The sequence below is a fragment of the Vigna unguiculata genome, chromosome 3 (genome assembly GCF_004118075.2).
Source record: "Vigna unguiculata cultivar IT97K-499-35 chromosome 3, ASM411807v1, whole genome shotgun sequence".
NCBI lineage: Eukaryota > Viridiplantae > Streptophyta > Magnoliopsida > Fabales > Fabaceae > Vigna > Vigna unguiculata.
The window spans coordinates 54,192,914-54,217,515 of NC_040281.1; the positions used below are offsets into that span (position 1 = coordinate 54,192,914).

At 25.0% G+C, this 24,602-nt stretch overlaps 1 protein-coding gene across 1 annotated transcript; it reads left to right on the plus strand.

The window, feature by feature from the left end:
* Nucleotides 1–12,027: 12,027 nt before the first annotated feature.
* Nucleotides 12,028–13,901, plus strand: LOC114176266 (cytochrome P450 78A5-like). The gene is made up of 2 exons (XM_028061248.1): nucleotides 12,028–13,100; nucleotides 13,168–13,901. Exons 1-2 carry the CDS (start codon nucleotides 12,111–12,113, stop codon nucleotides 13,798–13,800), a joined length of 1,623 nt encoding a protein of 540 aa, XP_027917049.1. The 5' UTR covers nucleotides 12,028–12,110; the 3' UTR covers nucleotides 13,801–13,901.
* Nucleotides 13,902–24,602: the final 10,701 nt, after the last annotated feature.

Consider the following 24,602-nt stretch of genomic DNA (forward strand, 5'->3'; position numbering starts at 1 on the left):
ATATTATGTAAATAAATAAAATAAAAATTATATATATATATATTATTTTTGTGTTAAAAAATTTAATTAATTTTCTAGTGATTAATTCAAATAAATGAGTCTTATCAAAATTAACATAAATTTATAAAATCATTCTATTTACTTAAATTGACTTGTTTAAATCTCATTAAAACTTCTACTCGGGTTATCAATTTAATTTCCTCTAACAATAACATTTATCGATAAATAAAAAAATTATTATTATTTTTTTCAATATTAAATTTATAAGGGTCATTTATGTATTTATGACATAACTTCTAAAATTTTGGTTTAAGTGATTACTTTTTAGTATGTTGTATATTTTGGATCAATGAGTTATTGATATTAAAAGAGATGATGTTGATATTTGCATATTGTAAATATATACAGTTCAAAATTGTTCATATTTATGTGAAGAAAATTATTGTGTGCATAAGTTAATTAATCTAACTTTAATTTATAGATAAAGGTATGTGATTTAATATTTTTTATATTCACTTTCGTTATGTGAAATGCATTTTTTACATAAATTTGGTATGGTTCTTTATGTTATATATTATTTTAGTTATTGTTTTAATAAATTTTGATGAAATAAAAAATGATCGATGGACTTTAATCTCAATATAACTAAAAAATTGCAAATAGTTACGAATATCTGGGATACATTAAATTTCTATAAAAAAAATATTTAAAATATATCAGGACATATGGTATTTAAGAAAAAAAATCATTTTCAAATTAAGTTACGGTTCAGAAAATTGGATGACCTGTTTTTTTTTTTCAAAAATACCTTTTATATATATATATATATATATATATATATATATATATATATATATATTTTGAAAAACTTCTCTAAATAGTTAAGTTAAAAATGTGAAAAAACGTCAATACGAAATATTTTGAATATAATATAACATTTATGGAAAAACTCTGTTTTCACTTTCAAAATATCATCCTAAATTCCTTAAAAAAACAACTTATGTTCTTATAAAAATATAAACACGTAAAACAAAAATCAATAGAAGTAATATTAATGCAAAGGGTTATAAATTATAAAAATATCTAAAAGTCAGCCGGAAACATGACTGAGTTACTATATTTGATTAGGTTTTATAGAAAAAATATTGTTTTGAGATTACAACAAGATGACATAAATTTTAAATAAAATCACAGTAATACTATTTTGAAAAGTGCTGTTCATAATAAAATCTATTAAAAAAGTAATTAAAAAATTAAGCAGACCAAATTAATGAGGAGTTAAAATTCGAGCCATCGATTTGACTGACTAACACGCATACCACACCATTATAACAATCATAGTTCCCAAAAATATTTGTTTGCATCATAAATAATAATTATTTAGAGAGTTTATAAATTTAATTTTCCCTAACAAAAATTAACAATAACATTGCCGATAAATAAAAAATTATAATTATCTTTTTCAATATTAAATTTATATGAGTCGTTTATGTATTCATAACATAACTTCTAAAATTTTGATTGAATTGATTATTTTTTAGTGTGTTATATATTTCGGATCAATGAGCGGTTGATATTAAAGGAAATGATGTCATTATATATGTAAATATCCACAGTTCAAAATTGTTCATATTTATGTGAATTAAATTATTGTGTCCATAGGCTAATTAATTTAACTTTGATTTATAGAAAATAGTATAAATGATTTAATATTTTTTATATTCATGTTTTGTGAAGTGCATTCTTTTATCACGGATTTGTTACTATTCTTTATGATATATATTATTTTATTTATCTTTTTAATAAATTTTGATGAAATAAAAAATATTGATGTACTTTGAATATCAATATAGCTAAAAAATTGCAAATAGTTACAATATTTGGGATACATTAAATTTTTATAAAAAAATATTTAAGATTATCAAGACATGGTATTTAAGAGAAAAAAATCATTTTCAAATTAAGTTACGGTTCAGAAAACTGGATGACCTGTTTTTCTTTTTCGAAAACACCTTTTATATATATATATATATATATATATTTATATATATATATATATATATATATATATATATATATATGATTAGGTTTTCATAGAAAAAATATTGTTTTGAGATCACAACTAGGTGACATAAATTTTAAATAAAATCACAGTAATACTAATTTGAAAAGTGCTGTTCATAATCAAATCCATTAAAAAAGTAATTAAATATATATCAACAAAATCGATATTCAATTAAAACAGAGATTCTTTTTTATTCATTTTTTAAAATCTAAATGGGTCAGTTTAAATTGTGATTGTAAATTTTGAAACCAATTCAAAAGGAACCGGGTCAAAATCAATTGTTTAAACATTATATTACATACTATATTAATTATATTTGAAATATGTATATGAATAAAAATTTAATAGAAACTTATTTTGATAAAATTGTGACAATTGAACAACACAATAATATATGGTAATTTTGAAGAGAAAAATGTCAAAGTAAAATATAGAAATGTTCAGAGAAAATTGGTTAAGTTATGAGAGATAAATCATAGGAATTATTCAGTATTTCTACCAAAATGTATAAAAAATACAACTTAAACACCTCTTTTCTATGTCTTTCATGGAATAGTGTAGACACTATTTATTTATATTTTTCAGTTTTTTATGAAAAAGTTATTACATATAAACAAATTGTTTAATCATATATAAAGACAATGAGAACTTATAAAGTTGAAAAAAGAATTATATATGTAAGATCTAGAAAATAGCGTTTTAAAAGTGATAGTGGTTTAAAAATAATGATACTCGATTATTTTAATATTAAAAGGTTTTAGTATAAATAGAATTGTTATAAACGAGTTTCATTATTTTAAAACATATCATCTCTCTAGAAACCACTTTTCTAGAGTTCTCTGACTTCTCTCTAGACATTTTGTCTCTCTGGTCGTCTGATTGAAGAACCGAGACCGTAGGATTGATCCTCTCGGCTTGCATGCGACGTTTTAATCATCAATATAAGTCTCTGTTGATCAATGATCATAACGGTATGCCCTGATCGTTCTTGTGATATTTCTATGTGTAGATAGAGCACTGTGGAGTTAGAGGTGTTAACGTTTTTAAGGCGTTGACGTTTATAAAGCTGTCTAAACAGGATAACAGGTAAGGGAAGCTAACTGTTTTACTTGAATTTCGTATAGAAATCATTATGATGACTTTGAATTGCATGATTTTTGTTGTATGAGTGCTTGAACTGTGTAATTGAGTGTATGCTTGGATTGTGCTAGATTTCTGTTGCATGTGAGAACAGATTGGGAATCTGGTATTTTCGCCTAAGCGAGTAGCTCTCACCTGAGCGAAAACACTAAAAACTCATCCCCTGTTTCTGCGCGAGATCTCGCCTAGGCGAGCCAGTCTCGCTTGAGCGAGAGTCACTCTCGTCTAAGCGAGACAGCTTAGCCTGAGCGAGAATTCGCCCAGATTGTGGGTTGTTCTCTGTTTCGAGCCTCGCTCAGGCGAGAATGACTCGCCTCAGCGAGAGAGCCCTTTCGCCTGGGCGAGACCTTCCAGCTTGGACGAGAACTTCTGCAACTGAGTGTTATTTCTCTGTTTTTAATGGATGAAGCTATGTTTAAATGTTAAAATATGAACTTAGTTATGATATGCATGAATTGTTATGACTGGTAATATGTGTGGTGAAATTGCATGAAGTTGGAATATGAGAAGAAGTGGTTGAATTAGAATTTCAAGGGAAATTCAAAAGAGTATGTTAGTGTGTGTAAGGACATGAGGACTCCGTATAGGTTGGTATCCTGACGCTCCAATAACCATTAAGGCTCATGTAGAGTGTAATGGATTATGTCGTGAGGAGTAGCAGGAGGTCTTGGTCTGTGGACCCGATTCAGTCACAGACGCGAAGGGGACTTACCTTGGGAGTGGTTGGGTGATAACCCCTTATGTCCAAACTCTGCAGAGTTTGGGAACCTTCACAGGTGCAAGCCAACTAGAGATCCAATGTCGCTTACATAATCCGAATATCAAGTCTAGAGTAATATATTTGCATTGTGTTTGGGGTGGTCTATATGATTCTGGTGATAATGAGAAAGATTGCATGGTTTCTGTTTATAATTGAACTGCATGATTCCTTAATCAGATTAGCTTACCTTTGTTTTGTGTTCCTGTCTTGTGTTGTATGTTTCCTTTTGCGATGATCACATATTCGGTGGGAGCAGATGTGGTTGCAGTGTCAAAGGCACTTATGGAGGATGAAGAGCCATCATTTTAGGGTTAAAGAGGAGGTTTCCAATGGGAGCTTTAGCAGTGGTCAGTTTAAGTATAGAGTTTATTAGTTTAGTTTAAATGTATAAGTGATATATTTTTATAGTCATATATTTTGTAAGACTGTATTAATTATTATGTACACTGTATTATCTGTTTTGGAACTATGATGAAACTCCCTATTTTTATTAGTTTTAAGCTGCTGAAATTGGGATGTTACAATATATATTCAAAGTAAGTTGTGAAAATTGGTCCAGTTTAAATTTTGTTAGATGTTTATATTTATATAATTTTCTTTTTAATTTATGCATAATTAATCAAAAATTGAATTAAAAGGGATTACAAACACTGGGAATATTTAGACATAACTTTTTTTTTTAATATATCTCAGTAATTCTCCATTTATATTATTATAATATAGTTATCAAGTATAATTGTACTACGGATGAAAGTATCATCTTTCATAAGACTATCACAACAATAATATATATATATATATATATATATATATATATATATATATATATATATATAAACATTTTTTAAATTTTTATTTAATTAATATTTTTAATTATATAAATTAAAATAATTATTATATTTATATATTAAATTACTTTAGTGTAACTAATAATCAAAAATTAGTTTATAAAAATTAAAAATATAAATTATAACAATAATTTATATTTACTTATTTACAAATATATATTAAAATTTAATTTTTAATAATTTAAACTTTAAATTTTAATTAAAAAAAATTAAAACTTTTAACCACCAAAGCAAGATATAGTTCAACAATTTAAAAAATTACGCAGACCGAATTAAAACAAGTTGATGAGTTAAAACTCGAGCCACCGATTTGACCGACTAACACGCGTGCCACACCATTATGACAATCCTAGTTCCCAAAAATAAATGTTCACAGCATCGACTTGGAAATTATGTAAATCCTAGCACGCTTCATGTCTGTCATTGAAGACTACATATAGTATTAGCCAATAACCAATTTGTTAAAATTGGTCCAGTTTAAATTTTGTTAAAAGTTTATATTTATATAATTTTGTTAATTTGTTAATTTGTTAATTTGTTAATTTATTAATTTATTAATTTATTAATTTATTAATTTATTATTATTTATTAATTTATTAATTTATTAATTTATTAATTTATTAATTTATTAATTTATTTTTTTTTTTTTTTTTTTTTTTTTTTTTTTTTTTTTTTTTTAATTTATTATTTATTAATTTATTAATTTATTAATTATTAATTTATTAATTTATTAATTTATTAATTTATTAATTTATTAATTTATTAAATTTATTAATTTATTAATTTATTATTATTAATTTATTAATTTATTAATTTATTAATTTATTAATTTATTAATTTATTAATTTATTAATTTATTAATTTATTAATTTATTAATTTATTAATTTATTAATTTATTAATTTATTAATTTATTAATTTATTAATTTATTAATTTATTAATTTATTAATTTATTAATTTATTAATTTATTAATTTATTAATTTATTAATTTATTAATTTATTAATTTATTAATTTATTAATTTATTAATTTATTAATTTATTAATTTATTAATTTATTAATTTATTAATTTATTAATTTATTAATTTATTAATTTATTAATTTATTAATTTATTAATTATTAATTTATTAATTTATTAATTTATTAATTTATTAATTTATTAATTTATTAATTTATTAATTTATTAATTTATTAATTTATTAATTTATTAATTTATTAATTTATTAATTTATTAATTTATTAATTTATTAATTTATTAATTTATTAATTTATTAATTTATTAATTTATTATTTTTTTTTTTTTTTTTTTTATTAATTTATTAATTTATTAATTTATTATTTATTAATTTATTAATTTATTAATTTATTAATTTTTAATTTAATAATTTTTAATTTGTTAATTTGTTAATTTGTTAATTTAATAATTTAATAATTTAATAATTTAATAATTTAATAATTTGTTAATTTGTTAATTTGTTAATTTGTTAATTTGTTAATTTGTTAATTTATTAATTTATTAATTTATTAATTTTTTAATTTTTTAATTTTATTAATTTGTTAATTTGTTAATTTGTTAATTTATTAATTTATTAATTTATTAATTTTTTAATTTTATTTATTTATTGTTTATTTTATTTATTTATTTATTATTTATTTATTTTATTATATTTTATTTCTTTTTTTTTAAATAAATATTTAAAAGAGACCACCTCAATTTGTATTTTAATTAAAGGTCCCGTCTTAGGATGGACGTTGTAGGGTGCTAACACCTTTCCTACACGTAATTAACTCCCGTACCCCTAATCTCTGTATTCGTAGACCTTACTTTTTTATGGTTTTCCATAGTTTCCTATATTAACTATGGTGACGACTCCAAACGTTTTTTTACAAATTTTATTTTTTTGGTTCGTCATCCCGTCGCGATTTCGGTTGTGACACAATGGAAATTCTTTAATTAGTTCTTTGATCAACAAACTCACTTTCCCCGATTGATTCCTGAAAAATAAACAAATAATAAATCTCAACTGCCATGTGTCAAATATTCTTATTTTGATTCCATTATTTGATTACAAGCATACCATAAACACTGCTGTGTATATAGGATTTGATGTATATGCCCAATTTCAAAGAAATGAAAGAAAAGAATGTCAAAGAGAAGAAGACAACATACTAATACTTATAGAGCAAGAAGAATGAAGATAGAAGAGAAGACACAAGAGAAGACAAGTTTCTTACTAATGTGTGTATATATATATATATATATATATATATATATATATATATATATATATATATATATATATATATGAGGGTATTTTTATAAATTAAAGTTTAGCTGGTATGGGTATCTACGGGTACGGGTATGATATTCGTACCCGCCCTGTTAACATGTCAAAAATATTCGTACCAACGGGTAGCAGATATCCATTTTTAATATCAATTTCCTATCCATTGTCAGTTTTATCCGCGAATATACAAATTTTTTTGACATTCTTACTTGTCACAAACAAACAAACTAGAAATTTTAATCTGTCATGTCACAAGATTGATTAACAGATTGACCTTTCACTTTTTTTTCTTACTTTATCTAATTTTTACTTCCAAGATTTATTTGTATATATACTTATAAATAAATATTTCAAGCATTTTTAGTTATATAAACATTTTTAAAATTTTATTTAATTAATATTTTTAATTATATAAATTAAAATAATTATTATATTTATATATTAAATTAGTTTAGTGTAACTAATAATCAAAAAATAGTTTATAAAAATTAAAAATATAAATTATAACAATAAGTTATATTTACTTATTTACAAATATATATTAAAATTTAATTTTTAATTATTTAAACTTTAAATTTTAATTTAAAAAAATTAAAACTTTTAACCACCAAAGTAGGATATAGTTCATCAATTTAAAAAATTACACAGACCGAATTAAAACAAGTTGAGAAATTAAAACCCGAGCCACCGATTTGACCAACTAACACGCGTGCCCAATGATGGACCTATGAAGGGACAGGGAGGAGCCGTGGCCCCCCCAACTTTTTTTCAAAATTTTTTATTTATGTTATATGAAAATTATTTTGTTTTTTATTTTTTAAATTATGTATAAGAAATTTGATTTTTTAGAACTTTTTAAATAATAAAAATATATATTAGAAATTGATAAGAATTAAAATAGGTATCTTTTTATTTATTTTATAAAATATAATATTTAATGCTAATAAATAATAAAGTATAAAATTAAATTTAATAAAAAATAAACAAATTTATTAAGATATTTTTTATTTTCCCTCTCACTATTTTTTGAGTTTCTCACATATTGTACCCACTTTGGACTTTTACTCGTTTTGTTTTCTTTTGTTTATGAAGAAAAAAAGAAAGTTGAACACAAATTCATTATTTTGTGCTCTCATTTTTGTATGCTTTCTTCAATTATTGAAGAAAAATGTAATTTTTCTTCTCAGTTGATAGTGAAATATTAGTTTAATAATTAATATTATTTTTTATCTCAGGAGCATTTGGTATATTCATTTTTATAAATATAGAAGAAAATGCTATGCACTAAGTGTTTTGTAATAACTAGTTTTTAATTATGTCTTGATTATCATATATTTTTCTTTTATTAATTATGTATCGCAATTTTTATTTAGATTATGATAAATTATCTTTTAGTATTTTTTGTTAAACATAAGTATATTGATAAAAAAAATAAAAGAATAAATTAATTATTTAAAAGTGATAAAATGGAAGCTACCGTGAGGAAGAAAATAGCAAAAATCAATCTTTGACAAAAATAGGAAGTCAATTACATCTACTTGATTGATTTTTTAATCCGTCTCGTCTTGTTTTAACTCTTCTTGTTTCTACAACTATATCAGAAAGATAATTTTCTACAATCTACAATGAAAATTATCAAAATAAGATTGCAAAATATTACGGAAGATGAATTTTTTTGCTGACGATATGATTATTTACATTAAAAACAAAGTATAATTAAAAATTTTAATATTGATTCAATTATTATTGAGTTCAATAATTTTACGGATCCATAATTAAATATATAAATTTTAAGTATATTTTGGCACCCCCACAAATATTGAGCAAGGTTCGCCACTGCGCGTGCCACACCATTATGACAACCCTAGTTCCCAAAAATATTTGTTTGCAGCAACGACTTGGAAATTATGTAAATCCTAACACGCTTCATGTCTGTCATTCAAGACTACATCTGTATAGTATTAGCCAATAACCAATTTGGATGATGTTGTCATATCCAACTCTTCTAGTAATTTGAGAAGCTTTTAATTAATAAACTACAACCCACTCCAACTACCCTGTTGTAATTTATATCATTATTCAAATCTTCAATTTTATTATCATTATTATTACTTTATAATTTATTTATACTATTAATATATATATATATATATAGTTTTAAATTACCATCATAAATAATAATTATTTAGAGAGTTTATGAATTTAATTCTTCCTAACAAAAATTAACAATAACATTGACCAATAAATAAAAAATTATAATTATTTTTTTCAATATTAAATTTATAGGAGTCATTTATGTATTCATGACATAACTTCTAAAATTTTGGTTGAATTGATTATTTTTCAGTGTGTTATATATTTTGGGATAACGAGTGATTGATATTAAAGGAGATGATGTTATTATATGTATATTATAAATATACACAGTTCAAAATTGTTCATATATATTTATGTGAATTAAATTATTGTGTCCATAAGTTAGTTAATCTAACTTTGATTTATAAAAAATAGTATAAATGATTTAATATTTTTTATATTCATGTTCTGTGAAGTGCATTCTTTTATCATGGATTTGTTACGATTCTTTATGATATATATTATTTTATTTATCTTTTTAATAAATTTTGACGAAATAAAAAATATTGATGTACTTTGAGTCTCGATATGGCTAAAAAATTACAAATACATTAAATTTTTATAAAAGAATATTTAAAACTATCAAGACATATTGCAAATATATATTGAATATTTTGAATATTTTAAATATTTTAAAAATGTGAAAAAATATCAATACGGAATATTTTGAATATAATATGATATTTATGGAAAAACTCTGTTTTCACTTTCAAGATGTCATCGTAAATTCCTTAAAAAAAACACCTTATGTTCTTATAAAAATATAAACGCGTAAAACAAAAATCAATAGAAGTAATATTAATACAAAGGGTTATAAATTATCAAAATATCTAAAAGTCAGCGGAAACATGACTGAGTTACTATATTTGATTAGGTTTTTATAGAAAAAAATATTGTTTTGAGATCACAACAAGGTGACATAAATTTTAAATAAAATCACAGTAATACTATTTTGAAAAGTGCTGTTCATAATCAAATCCATTAAAAAAGTACTTAAATATATATATCAACAAAATCGATATTCAATTAAAACAAAGATTTTTTTTATTCATTTTTTAAAATCTAAATGGGTCAGTTTAAATTGTGATTTTAAATTTTGAAACCAATTCAAAAGGAACCGGATCAAAATCAATTGTTTAAACATTATATTACATACTATATTAATTATATTTGAAATATGTATAAGAATAAAAATTTAATAGAAACTTATTTTTATAAAGTTGTGACAAATGAACAACAAAATAATATATGGTAATTTTGAAGAGAAAAATGTCAAAGTAAAATAAATAAAAAATTAGCAGAAAAAACAAAACAGAGTGATTAGTTTTGATATTTATGTATTGAAAATATAGAAATGTTCAGAGAAAATTGGTTAAGTTATGAGAGATAAATCATAGGAATTATTCAGTATTTCTACCAAAATGTATAAAAAATACAACTTAAACACCTCTTTTCTCTGTCTTTCATGGAATAGTGTAGACACTATTTATTTATATTTTTCAGTTTTTTATGAAAAAGTTATTACATATAAATAAATTGTTTAATCATATATAAAGACAATGAGCACTTATAAAGTTGAAAAAATAATTATATATATTCAAAGTAAGTTGTGAAAATTGGTCCAGTTAAAATTTTGTTAGATGTTTATATTTATATAATTTTATTTTTAATTTATGCATAATTAATCAAAAATTGAATTAAAAGGAATTACAAACCCTCGTAATATTTAGACATAACTTTTTTTTTAATATACCTCAGTAATTCTCCATTTATATTATTATAATATAGTTATCAAGTATAATTGTACTACGGATGAAAGTATCATCTTTCATAAGACTATCACAACAATAATATATATATATATATATATATATATATATAACATTTTTTAAATTTTTATTTAATTAATATTTTAATTATATAAATTAAAATAATTATTATATTTATATATTAAATTACTTTAGTGTAACTAATAATCAAAAATTAGTTTATAAAAATTAAAAATATAAATTATAACAATAATTTATATTTACTTATTTACAAATATATATTAAAATTTAATTTTTAATTATTTAAACTTTAAATTTTAATTTAAAAAAATTAAAATTTTTAACCACCAAAGCAGGATATAGTTCATCAATTTAAAAAATTACGCAGACCGAATTAAAACAAGTTGATGAGCTAAAATCCGAGCCACCGATTTGATCGAGTAACACGCGTGCCACACCATTATGACAACCCTAGTTCCCAAAAATATCTGTTTGCAGCATCGACTTGGAAATTATGTAAATTCTAACATGCTTCATGTCTGTCATTGAAGATTACATCTGTATAGTATCAGCCAATAACTAATTTGTTAAAATTGGTCCAGGTTAAATTTTGTTAAATATTTATATTTATATAATTTTATTTTTAATGTATGCATAATTTTAATCAAAAATTGAATTGAAAGGCATTACAAACCCCTCGGAATATTTAGACATAACTTTTTTTTAATATACCTCAGTAATATAGTTTTAACTTACCATCATAAATAATAATTATGAATTTAATTCCCCCTAACAAAAATTAACAATAACATTGACCGATCAATAAAAAATTATAATTATTTTTTTCAATATTAAATTTATAGGAGTCATTTATTTATGTATTCATAATATAATTTCTAAAATTGGTCTAATATATTTTGAATATATGAGTAATAAGAAAAAAGTGTTTGATAAAGAAAGGTTTGCATGTTGATAATATGTGTATATAAGGTGGTTCACACTCTTGGTCTTTCACCACAACTCAACTTCAAGGCCCTTCTTAAGCGCCTCATTCCTTGCCTTCTTCTTTCTCACTCATTCACAACAAACCTCTGAGAAGTAAGATGTCATCTGAACTCTGCTCTCTCTTTCTTCCGCTATCCGCATGTTCAGCCATGCTCACTTTTGATGTTTTCATCGGTGTTATGTCCCTCGTGGCCATTTTCGGCTACTGGCTGGTTCCCGGTGGTCTCGCTTGGGCTCTGTCCAAGTTCAGACAGGGAAAACCTCTCACCAACAAACCTGCCATTCCCGGACCTTCTGGTTTTCCGGTGGTGGGTCTTGTTTATGCTTTCACAGGGTCTCTCACTCACAGAGTCCTTGCTAAGCTTGCTCACACCTTCGATGCCAAGCCTCTGATGGCATTCTCGGTTGGGTTTACTCGTTTCATCATCTCATCTCACCCTGACACTGCCAAAGAGATTTTGAGCAGTTCAGCTTTCGCCGACCGTCCTATCAAGGAGTCTGCTTATGAGCTCCTCTTCCACCGTGCAATGGGGTTTGCCCCGTACGGTGAGTACTGGAGGAACCTGAGGAGGATTTCCGCCACTCACATGTTCTCTCCAAAGAGAATCGCCGCCTCCGGCGGGTTCCGGTCTGAGGTTGGGGCTCAGATGGTGAAAGACATCGTGGACCTGATGAGGAGAGATGGTGAGGTAGAGGTGAGGAAGGTGTTGCATTTCGCGTCCTTGAATAACGTGATGATGAGCGTGTTTGGGAAGAGTTATGTGTTTGGTGAGGGTGGTGATGGGTGTGAGCTTGAGGAGTTGGTGAGTGAGGGGTATGAATTGCTTGGGGTGTTTAACTGGAGTGATCACTTTCCACTTTTGGGTAGGTTGGATTTGCAAGGTGTGAGGAAGAGGTGTAGGAGTTTGGTGGAAAGGGTGAATGTTTTTGTCGGAAAAATCATTGCGGAGCACCGGGAGAAGAGGGCTGCTGCAGGCGAGGACAAGGCCAAGGAGGATAATGAGAGCTCCGGCGACTTTGTTGACGTGCTTCTGGATTTGGAGAAAGAGAACAGGCTCCAACACTCTGACATGGTTGCTGTTTTGTGGGTAAGTTTTTCCTCATTCAAATCTTTGAATGATTATGTAAAGTTTCTAACTTGAAAATTTGTTTCAGGAAATGATCTTTCGGGGGACTGATACAGTGGCAATACTCCTTGAATGGATTCTTGCGAGGATGGTTCTACACCCTGAAATCCAAGCAAAGGCTCAATCTGAAATAGACTCTGTTGTTGGGTGTGAGCGGAGTGTGAATGATGATGACCTTGCCAAGCTTCCTTACGTGAGGGCCATAGTGAAGGAAACTCTGAGGATGCACCCACCGGGTCCTCTTCTGTCATGGGCCAGGTTTTCCATCCACGACACAGAAATTGGAAACCACTTTGTTCCAGCTGGTACGACAGCCATGGTTAACATGTGGGCCATCACTCATGACGAAGAAGTGTGGTCTGAACCGGAAGAGTTCAAACCGGAGCGTTTTGTGAAGGAGGAGGTGCACATGATGGGTTCCGATCTGAGGTTGGCACCTTTCGGGTCTGGGAGAAGGGTGTGCCCTGGGAAAGCCATGGGTTTGGCTACGGTTGAGGTTTGGGTTGCGATGTTGCTGCAAAAGCTGAAATGGATGGGTGGTGATTGTGGCGTGGATCTGTCTGAACGCTTGGAACTGTCTATGAAAATGAAATGCTCTCTCATCACCAAAGTTGTTCGGAGGCATGCTCTTTTCGTGCCTTCTGTAACCCATTCTGCTTGATCAATCAATCAATCAAAAGATAGGCTTCTTTTGTAACCTAAAGGGTTGGAGTATCCCACAGTTTTACTCCTCTTAATAATTAGTATTTCTTTCCCATCAAATCATCTCTTCCCAGTTTTTAATTTATATATTACTAATTATATCAAAACAGTAAATGTTAAAATTGCATCTTCTAATGTAATTACTTTCGTAATCTACACTATTTAATAATTAATTTTATTATTCTTGAATAAAAATTGAAAGTATTAACTTTATACTTTAATTTACGCCACCAATCATTTATGTATAAATGTAGTCCATTTCGGTTCCTTTACATTATTATTTGAAAAGTTGTTAATGTTTTGTTTATACACTAAATTTTGCAGAAATAATTGTTAAAAATAAGAAATAAAATGAGAAAAAGGAGGAATAAGAGTTGCTATAAATTTATGTATCTCTTCTACAGGTTTGTGGGTAGTTTAATTTTGTTGTAAGTTGAAGGTGTGATGATACAAGAGTGTAACAGGTTGAAGTACTTTTAACTTGTTCATGTGATATACATGTCTTTTTATTATAGTAAAAAACCATAAAAAAAACATTTTTTCGTATGTGAATATCATAAAATTATGTATAAAAGTCAGTCTAAACTAACTTCTTTATATAAGTATTTTTTTTAGAACAATACAAATTGAAATTAATTTTTCTAAAAATTAAAATTAATTTGTGGAAGTTCTTTCATATATTTTTTGTTTTTTTTTATTTATATATAAATTAATTTTACCTTATAATTTCTTTTCTGTATGCATTTATTAAAAAAATCATTTAAACATGTTCATCTTATGGATGCAAGTTGTTTATTATTCTTATTATTCTTGTTCAATTTACACCATGCATAATGAATTATGTACTTTATTATTAAATGTATTGCATATTATCAAGGTGAAACTCTTGATATGATGGAAACAATACTAGTAAGTACATATGATACAATCTATAAGTTTTGTTTTTCTTTTTCAAGTGAATAATTCTTGAACCAAGATCGCATTAATTATATTTTTTTATTAATTACATCATTGTGAATTTTCTAATCTTTAATTAATTTGTACAGCTATTGTGTGAATATAGAGCTAAACTTATTAAAATATCAAATTATAAATTGTTTTATTAGAATGAACAAAGTTTATTATATTTTTTATTGTAAATGATCTTGAAAATGATATAAAAGGAAATATAGAAACTACCTTGTTTATCTAATTTTTTTTAACTTGTCTAAAGATAATTAAACTTGTGTCATGGATATCGACTAAATTGATCTAAATTATATATATATATATATATATATATATATATATATATATATATATAATTTTTTTTCTGTATTTGTTTTTAGTTTACAGTACAAAAGTTAATAGTTTATTAGTTAACATAAAAAAAATTATGTTGGATTGACGGAATTTGTAATATCATCGTAATTGAGAAGTTCAAGTTTAAAGTTCAAAGTAATGTTTGACTTCATTTATTTCAGTCTTTATATAATCTTTTTATTTTTTTCTCAATTATGTGATTTGTTGAATTATTACAAAGTTCATTCAGATATTTATGGTACTTCTTAATAATTTTTTTTTCTTTGTGCAATGCCAACCAAATGGTATTGCACTTTTAGAAATACATATATTAATTTCATTCAATCAAATAATTTATACAATGATATTATTTATTTTATCTTTTAATATTTTATTATTATTTTTCACATGAAAATTAATTCTCAATTTTAAAATATTCAATCATGTAAGTTATTTATATTTATATAATAATAATTTCTTTCTTTATTTATGATATGGTAGAAATAATGTTATTTTTATATTAAATATTTGATAGTATTAACTTATTTTAATTTATTTATAAAAACATTTGATCAATATTTAAAATAACAAAAATAAGATATAAGAACATTATTTATACTTAATGAGGATAAGGATGAGAGTTTAATGAATTATATAATAAATATTTTTATGCACTGGTAACATTAATAATGGATACACATTCTTTAAACTATTGGGTATCTACAACTTTTAAAAGTGTTTGGTACTTTAGGTAGTTAAGGTTGTAAAAACTATCAATTATAAAAGACTAAAAATATCCACATAAAAGAATGGGAAAATGACATATAAAATGGTTAACATTGAACAGAAGTTTTTTGTTTTCCTTATCCCCTTGCTTGATGTGATAAGAATTAGAAATTAAAGAAACATAAAAAGCAGAAAATTATAAGATGGAGTTGGTCACTTCTAAAAGTTAATTATGAATAGAATAGAATAGAGAGAGAGAAAGTTGGTCAGCAATCTAGCATGCGTGATGAAGGTTATATAATTAAGCTATCAAATCACTGAATTCCGTATATATATCATCATCATGGCTGCATCATTTTTTTCCTCACTTTTTTTAAGTGTCGTCAATTGTGGGATACTATATTATCTGTTTTTATTTTTTATTTATTTCTATTCTAATAACATTTTTTAATTAATTTATATCTTTCAAAATAATTTTGTTTTATTTCTCTTTCCCCCCAAGTTCATCGTGAAGCTCGCAGAAGCTTTAAAATGATTGAGGAATAAGAACCTAACAATTATATATGAAGCTAAATCTTTTGCAGGATCCAAAACCCTGGAACAGAATATATTATATATTAACTATGCCTTAAAAGCTTTGTTCCTTTTCCACCTATAGAGAAATATGCAAATAGGATTTGAATATCCAAAGAAATTAATAATATCTCTTTCTATATGCATCAAATGCAAGTGTTTTAGTCTTTCCTTTTTCTTTTTGCTATTTAGAATCCTTTATTTATTTTTTATTAACTGATTCTCTCTCTTGATAGTACTCTATATTCCTTTCTGCCTTCTCATCCATCATCAACACATTCCGTACTCCACCAAAATGCTATATATATTCCCTTAAAGTTATGCTAGCATGTGTTGTTTTAAAGTAGATTTTTTTTTTCTAAAATAGTGTGATTTTGTTATGAAATTATTAAAATGGCACAACTGTTCAAAAAAATTTTATTGGAAATGAGTTGAAGTTGTCCGAATCTCGACGACTTCTTTAGATAAGTAAAATTATAACATTTAGATGTTTTTATTAAAATTAATTAAACTCTTAAATTAAAAGTAAATCATATTAATAAGACTTCAATTTATTATGAAATATACTGAAATCGTGTGTGATAATTTTTATATTTACAAATTATATTGAAGTCGTATTATATTATATCGACTTCTTTGTTTTTGGCTTTAAGAATTTAAATAATTTTGATGAAAGTTTTATGTACACTCGACAATTTTAAATTTTTTGAAAAAGTCACCTAGATTTAACACCATTTCAATTTATTTACAATGAAATTGTTTCAATATGACACAATTTGTCGAGTTTCAAAATTTTCTTAAAAGTTGCACCATTTTAATAATTTAAAAATAAACATTTAAAGTCATATATGTTATTAAATAAAAGTAATATATATTATGATGAATTTTAGAAGAAAAAATTACTCAGTAGAAATTACATGAAGTAGCTATATTTTAGTAAATACTAGAAATATTATAAGAAATAAAGATATAATAAGAATATATAACATTTGTTTTTCTTAAATCTTGTAGGGTTTAAGAAAATTACTCAAACGGTTGAGTGATGGTGACATCAAAGTCCAGTGACAAAGTAACTTACAACAAGCCTTCACTAAGCATTTTAGAACATTGCGTACACCTAGCACTAGTGTCGTCGTCGATGCTGATGTTTTGATTGGTCATTTTTTTTTTAAATGAAATTTAAGATGAGAGAACAAGCAAAAACCGTACAAGATCACATGTCAAGGTTGGTAAGAATGCTGCAAATTCTGTAAAACTTTTTATGCAGAAACAAATATTGCAAGTTATAGATTGTATTCTTCTCCTTAGTTCACAAGGATTAGACATTCATATGGAATGTTCCGAAACATGGATTAACTATATGTCATTCAAGATATTTTTACAACTTTTGTGTTTTTAGATAAAACTTTAACCAACAAGTATGGTAATACAAATGTATTTTAACCGTTCAAATCTGAGTTTAAGATTCACATTAAGTAAAAATAAAAAAGTTGAATATCATATAAAGACGATGATTTCGTTATTGGAAGATTTTAGTTAAGAACAATGTCTATTCTTTATGTGTAAATTGAGTTCATATCTTATTGATATTGTATCTTTTCGATAATTCTCTTTAAAAAAAATCAACGCTATTGGTTAATTATTCTTGTATTTTCAAAATATCAAGAACCATTTCACTAAAAAACAAATTTTTTTAGTGAACCAACGTTTTTGCTGTAAAAGAAAGCAACTCGGGTTAATTACCTGAAGTAGTCAAATTTGGGACAGTAACTATCCAATTATTATATATGCTTAGTTGCTAAGTAGTTTAGTTACTAATATTTCATCAGTAGTAATTGAGTGACTGAAGTTGGTTGTTTCTGATATTGGATTCCACTTAACACAGATAATTACACAATCTGTAATAATTTTGCTTCAATAATCAATCACCTTTTAGAACATCAAATTCGAAGTCTGTCATAGACTTGAAAATTGTGTTGCAATTTCATTGGCAGAATAATGCACCATTTTAAACTCTTGAATGTCAAAAAACCATCATTTTAAACAGTTACAGGTTGTATTATGTGGAGGTTTTGAAGAAGAAGAAGAAAACAGAAATAGTCCAAAAGGAATTAAGAATATATTTACCCAGAAAAGAAAAAGAATCGATTAATCACAGACCAAAATCTTTAAAATGAACTTAGCATTAAAAGCGAGATCTATAAGAAAATGGTGAGATTATGAACTAAACTAATGAAGCTTCTTAATTGGTGCGCCGGCAAAAGGTAGATCGCGATCTGGCAGTGGCATAAAATTGTGAAAGAAGATTGAGTGAATCGAATTAGAATGAAGATTATATGAGAAGATTATCTAAATGTAGTAAGGCTCTGTAGCTGCTTTAAGTAGAAAATGAAAGTTAAATCCTGGAAGTAATTGGTATGTGATTCGAATGAGTCGAAAAGCAAAAAAGAAATAAAAGAAGATGAATTTAAAATCCTGCGCCGCCTCCTCAACTAGGAAAAACCTAAGGTTTTAAAAGGGTGGGTGAAGCATATGAACGAATCATCATCCTCCACCACCCATCGAACCTACATAACAATAAAAAACAAGAGCAATGGATAAATTCTATGTTACTTATGTATCACACAAGAGATCGTAAAGAACCTAATTCTGAATTCCCATGACATTGCATGCATATATATGATTTATTAATAAATGTGTAACAATCATAGTTGGCTGTTGGATGCTTCTCCAACATATGCTTTACGATGTTAAAGAAAGAATTGGAGAGCAAAAGCAGTTTCTTTCCAATGTGCTCTCCCCAATTTATGGACCACACAAATAATTGGTTTGGTTTTGAGTATAATGAAAATGGTGAAGTTGATCCTATTATTATTATGAAGAATTTGGCTAACTAAGAATTGTGTGAATGGGGACAACTGTTGGGATCTCGGGTAGGGCAAAAGCCGCAAATTCAGTCGCTACTTTAATGCCTAAAGCCATTATTTTAGTTCTTTTGACTCTCTTAAAGCTTCATACTTAGTTAGTTAATGGAAACCTTCTTTTGTACACACAAAATGAGAGGCTGGTTCTGTAGGATTCCTGCCAAGTGCAAAGTGGAATCTGCAACCACAATGATCGTGTGACATGGACACCTTAATCACGCATCATCACCTGGTTCATAGGATAATATGCCCCACGCCACGAGTACCATATTTTATGTTGCGTCTTCAATTTTACTTTTTTTCATTCAATCTTCTTTAAGAGTTAAATATGCGTTTAGTTACTGAATTATGTTAGAATTCGTCTTAATTTGGATTTTTTACTGATTTTTCTATGTTATTCCTCTACTGTGTTTTTAAAATATATTGATAACCATTAATTTTAAAATTTTAAAATATATTAAAATTATCTTTAAAGTACCAAAACAATGTATTTTTAATGTTCAGTAGAGGACAGTACAAAACAACTAAACTTAGCAAATAAATTGGACTCGAATTCGTCTTTGTTCGAAATTTTAATATATTTTGGTTCCCAAATTTTAAAAATAAATGAATACAATCATTTTAATTCAATTAGGTTAAAATGACTATATGTCTTCATTTTTTAAGTTTGGAAACCAAAATATATCAATGTTTCAAACAATCTATAAAACGCATTTGACACGTCAACAATATTTAATGTAATTAGGTTAAAAAGACTATGTACCTTCATTTTTAAAGTTTGGAAACCAAAATGTATCAATGTTTCAAATAGTCCATAAAACACGTTTTACAAGTCAAAAAAAAAAATTGATGTAATTGAGTTAAAAGAATCATATGACTACATTCTTAAAGTTTTAAAACCAAAATATATCAAAATTCAGACATAGATAAATTTTAATTTTGCGTCAAATTTTAGAGATTAAAAATATATTTAATCTATTTTTTTATTTACAAATATAGAAAAAAAGTTGAATAGAAAGAATAATTAGATAGATAGATATAAATCAAATGCATAAAAAGTAAATTGGTCAGTGATTGCGAACACAAGTTGCGACTGTACAAGTGTATGCATATATCATTGATATATATTAGACTTTATTAAATTCCTTATTAGTCTGATAAATAAAGAAGCCTGGTTGATTAAAATAAGTAATGTGAAAAATAAAGTTATAATTGTTGTTGATTTAGTCTGAATAAAGTATATTGTAGTACTAATTTTAATTTTATATTGGAAAAGTCTGTATGCGCATGTTGCTTAAATACTTACGCATGCTTATATTTATCTACTAATAGTACTTGAGTGCAAAGCTCTAGCCGAAAAATTCGACACGTTAGACAAATTTATATTCAAATCAAATTTTAATTAAATATAATTTTTAATGTTATTTAAATTGTTATCAAACTACAAAGTTATTATTATAAACTTTTGCTTTAATTAAGTTTTAAATTTTGATAAGTTTAGGTATGTTGAGTTGAGTGTATAATGGGTTTTTGTGTTATATCAAATATTACAAAAAATTTTACTTTCTAAGCGAAGTCTGCACGAAAATGCGAGGTGAAATAAGATTTTAGGCTAGTAAGCACGCATAAGTTCGAACTGTATAAGTTTACGGTCCGCGTGGGTCAAGGAAGGGGTACATCAAGTAATAATCTAGAGATGATAAATAAACTCGTTTTTATGGATATTGTCTGAATTTGTTTTTATTTTGATGGGAAATTCCCGCATTGACGGGATATGACACTACAAAAAAATATATTATTAGTAACCAATTTTAGTGACTAAAAGTTGTTAGTCACTATAGTGACCAAATTAAATTCCAATTTACAAAATTAAAATTTATTGGTTACTAAAATAGTCACTAATATAAATAAAAATTATAATTGGTTACTAAATTTGTCACTAATTAATTAGAGACCAATTTAGTAACTAAGTTATTTTTATAGCCAAAACTTAGGTAGCTAATTTTTAGTGACAAGTTTTCTTTGGTAGCGAAAACTATGATAGCTAATTTTAAAAACTAATTTAGTGACTAATTATAATTTTTTATTCATAATAGTAACTATTTTAGTAACCAATAATTTGTTTACTTTGTAAAGTTGTATCTAAATTAGTCATTATAGTAACTAACAACTTTTGGTCACTAAAATGGGTTACTAATGAAGCATTTTCTTGTAGTGTGGGTATGGGTATGAGTATGGGGATTCCCCAACTTTTTCAATTGGATATGGGGATGCACATATCCCCGCCATAATACTCGTCCCCGCCATATCTCTGTCTTCGTTTAAATTATTAAAATATTCACAATTAATCATATATATATATATATATATATATATATATATATATATATACACACTTTCTATTTTTTATTTCTTCTAATTATTTGGTTTGTCATGAAACTCATTCGCATCTCTAATATATTTTTCATCTTATCATAACCTTTATGTAATTATGTTAAAATGACGTATGTCAATTAAAAAAAATTTATGCCTCACATTTGAATATTTGTATTATTTTTTAATATTTTTATTTATTATATATTTTTCTTTCACATGAGAATGTTTAATACTCTCAATTTAAGGTAATATAAAAAAAATTTTACTTATTATTATTAATTTTTGTTTAATTTGAAGAACTCTTTTGTTTCGTTAAAATAATTTTCGTTATTTTTCAACCATTGAGTATATATTTTGATATTTGAAAAGTTTTCTTAGATTTTGATATTTGTAACATGTATATATAGGTTGTAATTAAACTTATTTACTAATTTGGTCTCAAAATGAAGAGGACGAAATTGGATCATTTTAAATTGGGGTACTAAATTGAAAACAACTATTACCACTGCCACATGTCATGATTGTAAGCTACCATGTGGCATGATGATAAACTGACACGTGGTAGTTTTAAATTTTTTTGAAAAAAAATATTTAAAAAAATAATAATAATTTTAAAAAAAAAAAATTAAAAATTTCATGGCTTGACACGTGTCCTGTACAGATACGGTGTTAACTCCAACTTAACAGAGAGGACCAAATTGAATCTCTTTAGAAAATTTGGGTACTAAATTGAAGAAACTAAAAGTTTGGATACCAAATTGAACTTAACGAAAAAATTGGAGTACCAAATCAAATCAGTAATTATACCTTAATTTATCGATGAAATGTCCTTTTGGTGAAAGAGCACTGTATAACTTTCATTAATATTAGGTTAAAAATCAAAGACCCTTTTGTTTTATATTTAATATTTGCATACCTTTATAAATTTATAATTTTATGATTTTACAACTTTATAATTTTTGTAATTCAAAAATGCATATTTGTCTCTCTGAATTTAATTTATAAAATTACTAAATACATTAAATTTGTAATAACACATTTCTTTTATTTATTCTGTATTGATTCTTATAAGTGTGTTTTTTATGTTAATTATATATATATATATATATATATATATATATGTATATATATTAAATATCCGCTTAAATCTATATTCATTTAAGTTTGCATCCCATTTAGATTCGCATTTGAAAAGATAAAATTTTTGGATCAATAATTTTGTAATTCTATTTAAAGAAAAAATGATGTAAAATCATTTGGTTTTATATTCTATTACATCTTGTTATTTAGAGAGAGAATAAAAGAAAATATATGAATAAAATGAAATAACAAGTTCCTCTTGTAACATATTTTATATATATATATATATATATATATATATATATATATATATATATATATATATATATATATATATTTTGTAGTGTGATAATATGAACCTTAATATTTCAGATTATAATATGACTCTTAAAATTTCATAAGTTTGCATCTTAATTAAGTTAAATCCGCATCAAACTCTAATCATTAAAATGTGGACTTAAACAATATATTTATATATATACATACATATATATATATATACATATATATATATATATATATATATATATATATATATATATATATATATAGTAGTATGATAATATGAACCTTAATATTTCATATTATAATATGACTCTTAAAATTTCATAAATTTGCATCTTAGTTAAGTTAAATCTGTATCAAACTCTAATGATTAAAATGTGAACTTAAACAAATATTTACTCTATATATATATATATATATATATATATATATATATATATGTATAATCATATAATCATATATAATTATAAAATTATAAAATTATATGTGGTGACAATTAACTAAGGTGAAAGAAAAATTGAATGGCAGTGACTCATTAAAAAAATAATTTTTTTAAGTGTTCAATATATCATAACATTTTTCAAATATATAAGAGACTTTGAAGGTTAAATAAGTTTAACTTAAAAAAAAAAAACCAATTATGGTTCACTTAAAGGTATACAATTTTAATTTATATATTTCTTTTATTTATAACTCATAATACATAAATGATAGGGTTAAATATGTTTTTGATATCTTAAATTTAAGTAAAAATTGAAATTAGTCACTCTTCAAAATTTTGACCCCATTTAGTCTCCAAACTTTAGAAACATGTGTATTTAGTCCTTTTTAATTCATTGTTGTTAAGTTTATTTGACATTTCAAAAGTGTTTCTTGATAGCATTTTAGTTGTTTATATAGTTTGATGTGTTCTCGCTTTGATGTTAGCTGATAAACGTGTTTGAAATGTCAACTAAATTTAATAAGTTTCCATAAGAGACTAATTTCAGTTTTCATTGAGAATTAAGGAACAAAAAAACATATTTAACCCCTATATTATATAAGAAATTCAAGTGTGAGATTAAGAATTATACAATTATATCTTAAGATTTTAAATTAAAAGTTGTATTAGGTGTTTTAAATTGAGAGATGAGTCATTAAATTCAAATTTCTCAAAGTTGATTCCTAAATATTTTTCATGAAAAAGTCAAATCATTATTTATACAACAACTCCACATTTCAAGTTTCTTTAAATTATTTTGTTTATACAAAGTTATAAATAATTAAAATGTAATTTTATTATTACACTATTATATAAAAATATTGAAAAAAAATATTGTGCACTACAGTGGTTATAATAATTATGTCCATCTCTCTTAGTATCCCTTTGTATTCGGGTGAGTATTGTTCACACAGATGAATTTTGAGGGAGAGGGAGTTGTTGGATCTGTTTATTTGATATGAAATGAGAGTGTGAGAATAGAATTTGGATTCTCTACTATTTTTTTTGTATTATTCTTCTGTCATGCCTTCAAAA

Coding starts and splice junctions, on each gene's coding strand:
- LOC114176266 (XM_028061248.1), top strand. CDS start 12,111: ATGTCATCTGAACTCTGCTCTCTCTTTCTTCCGCTATCCGCATGTTCA. Junction 13,101..13,167: donor ACATGGTTGCTGTTTTGTGG/GTAAGTTTTTCC, acceptor AATTTGTTTCAG/GAAATGATCTTTCGGGGGAC.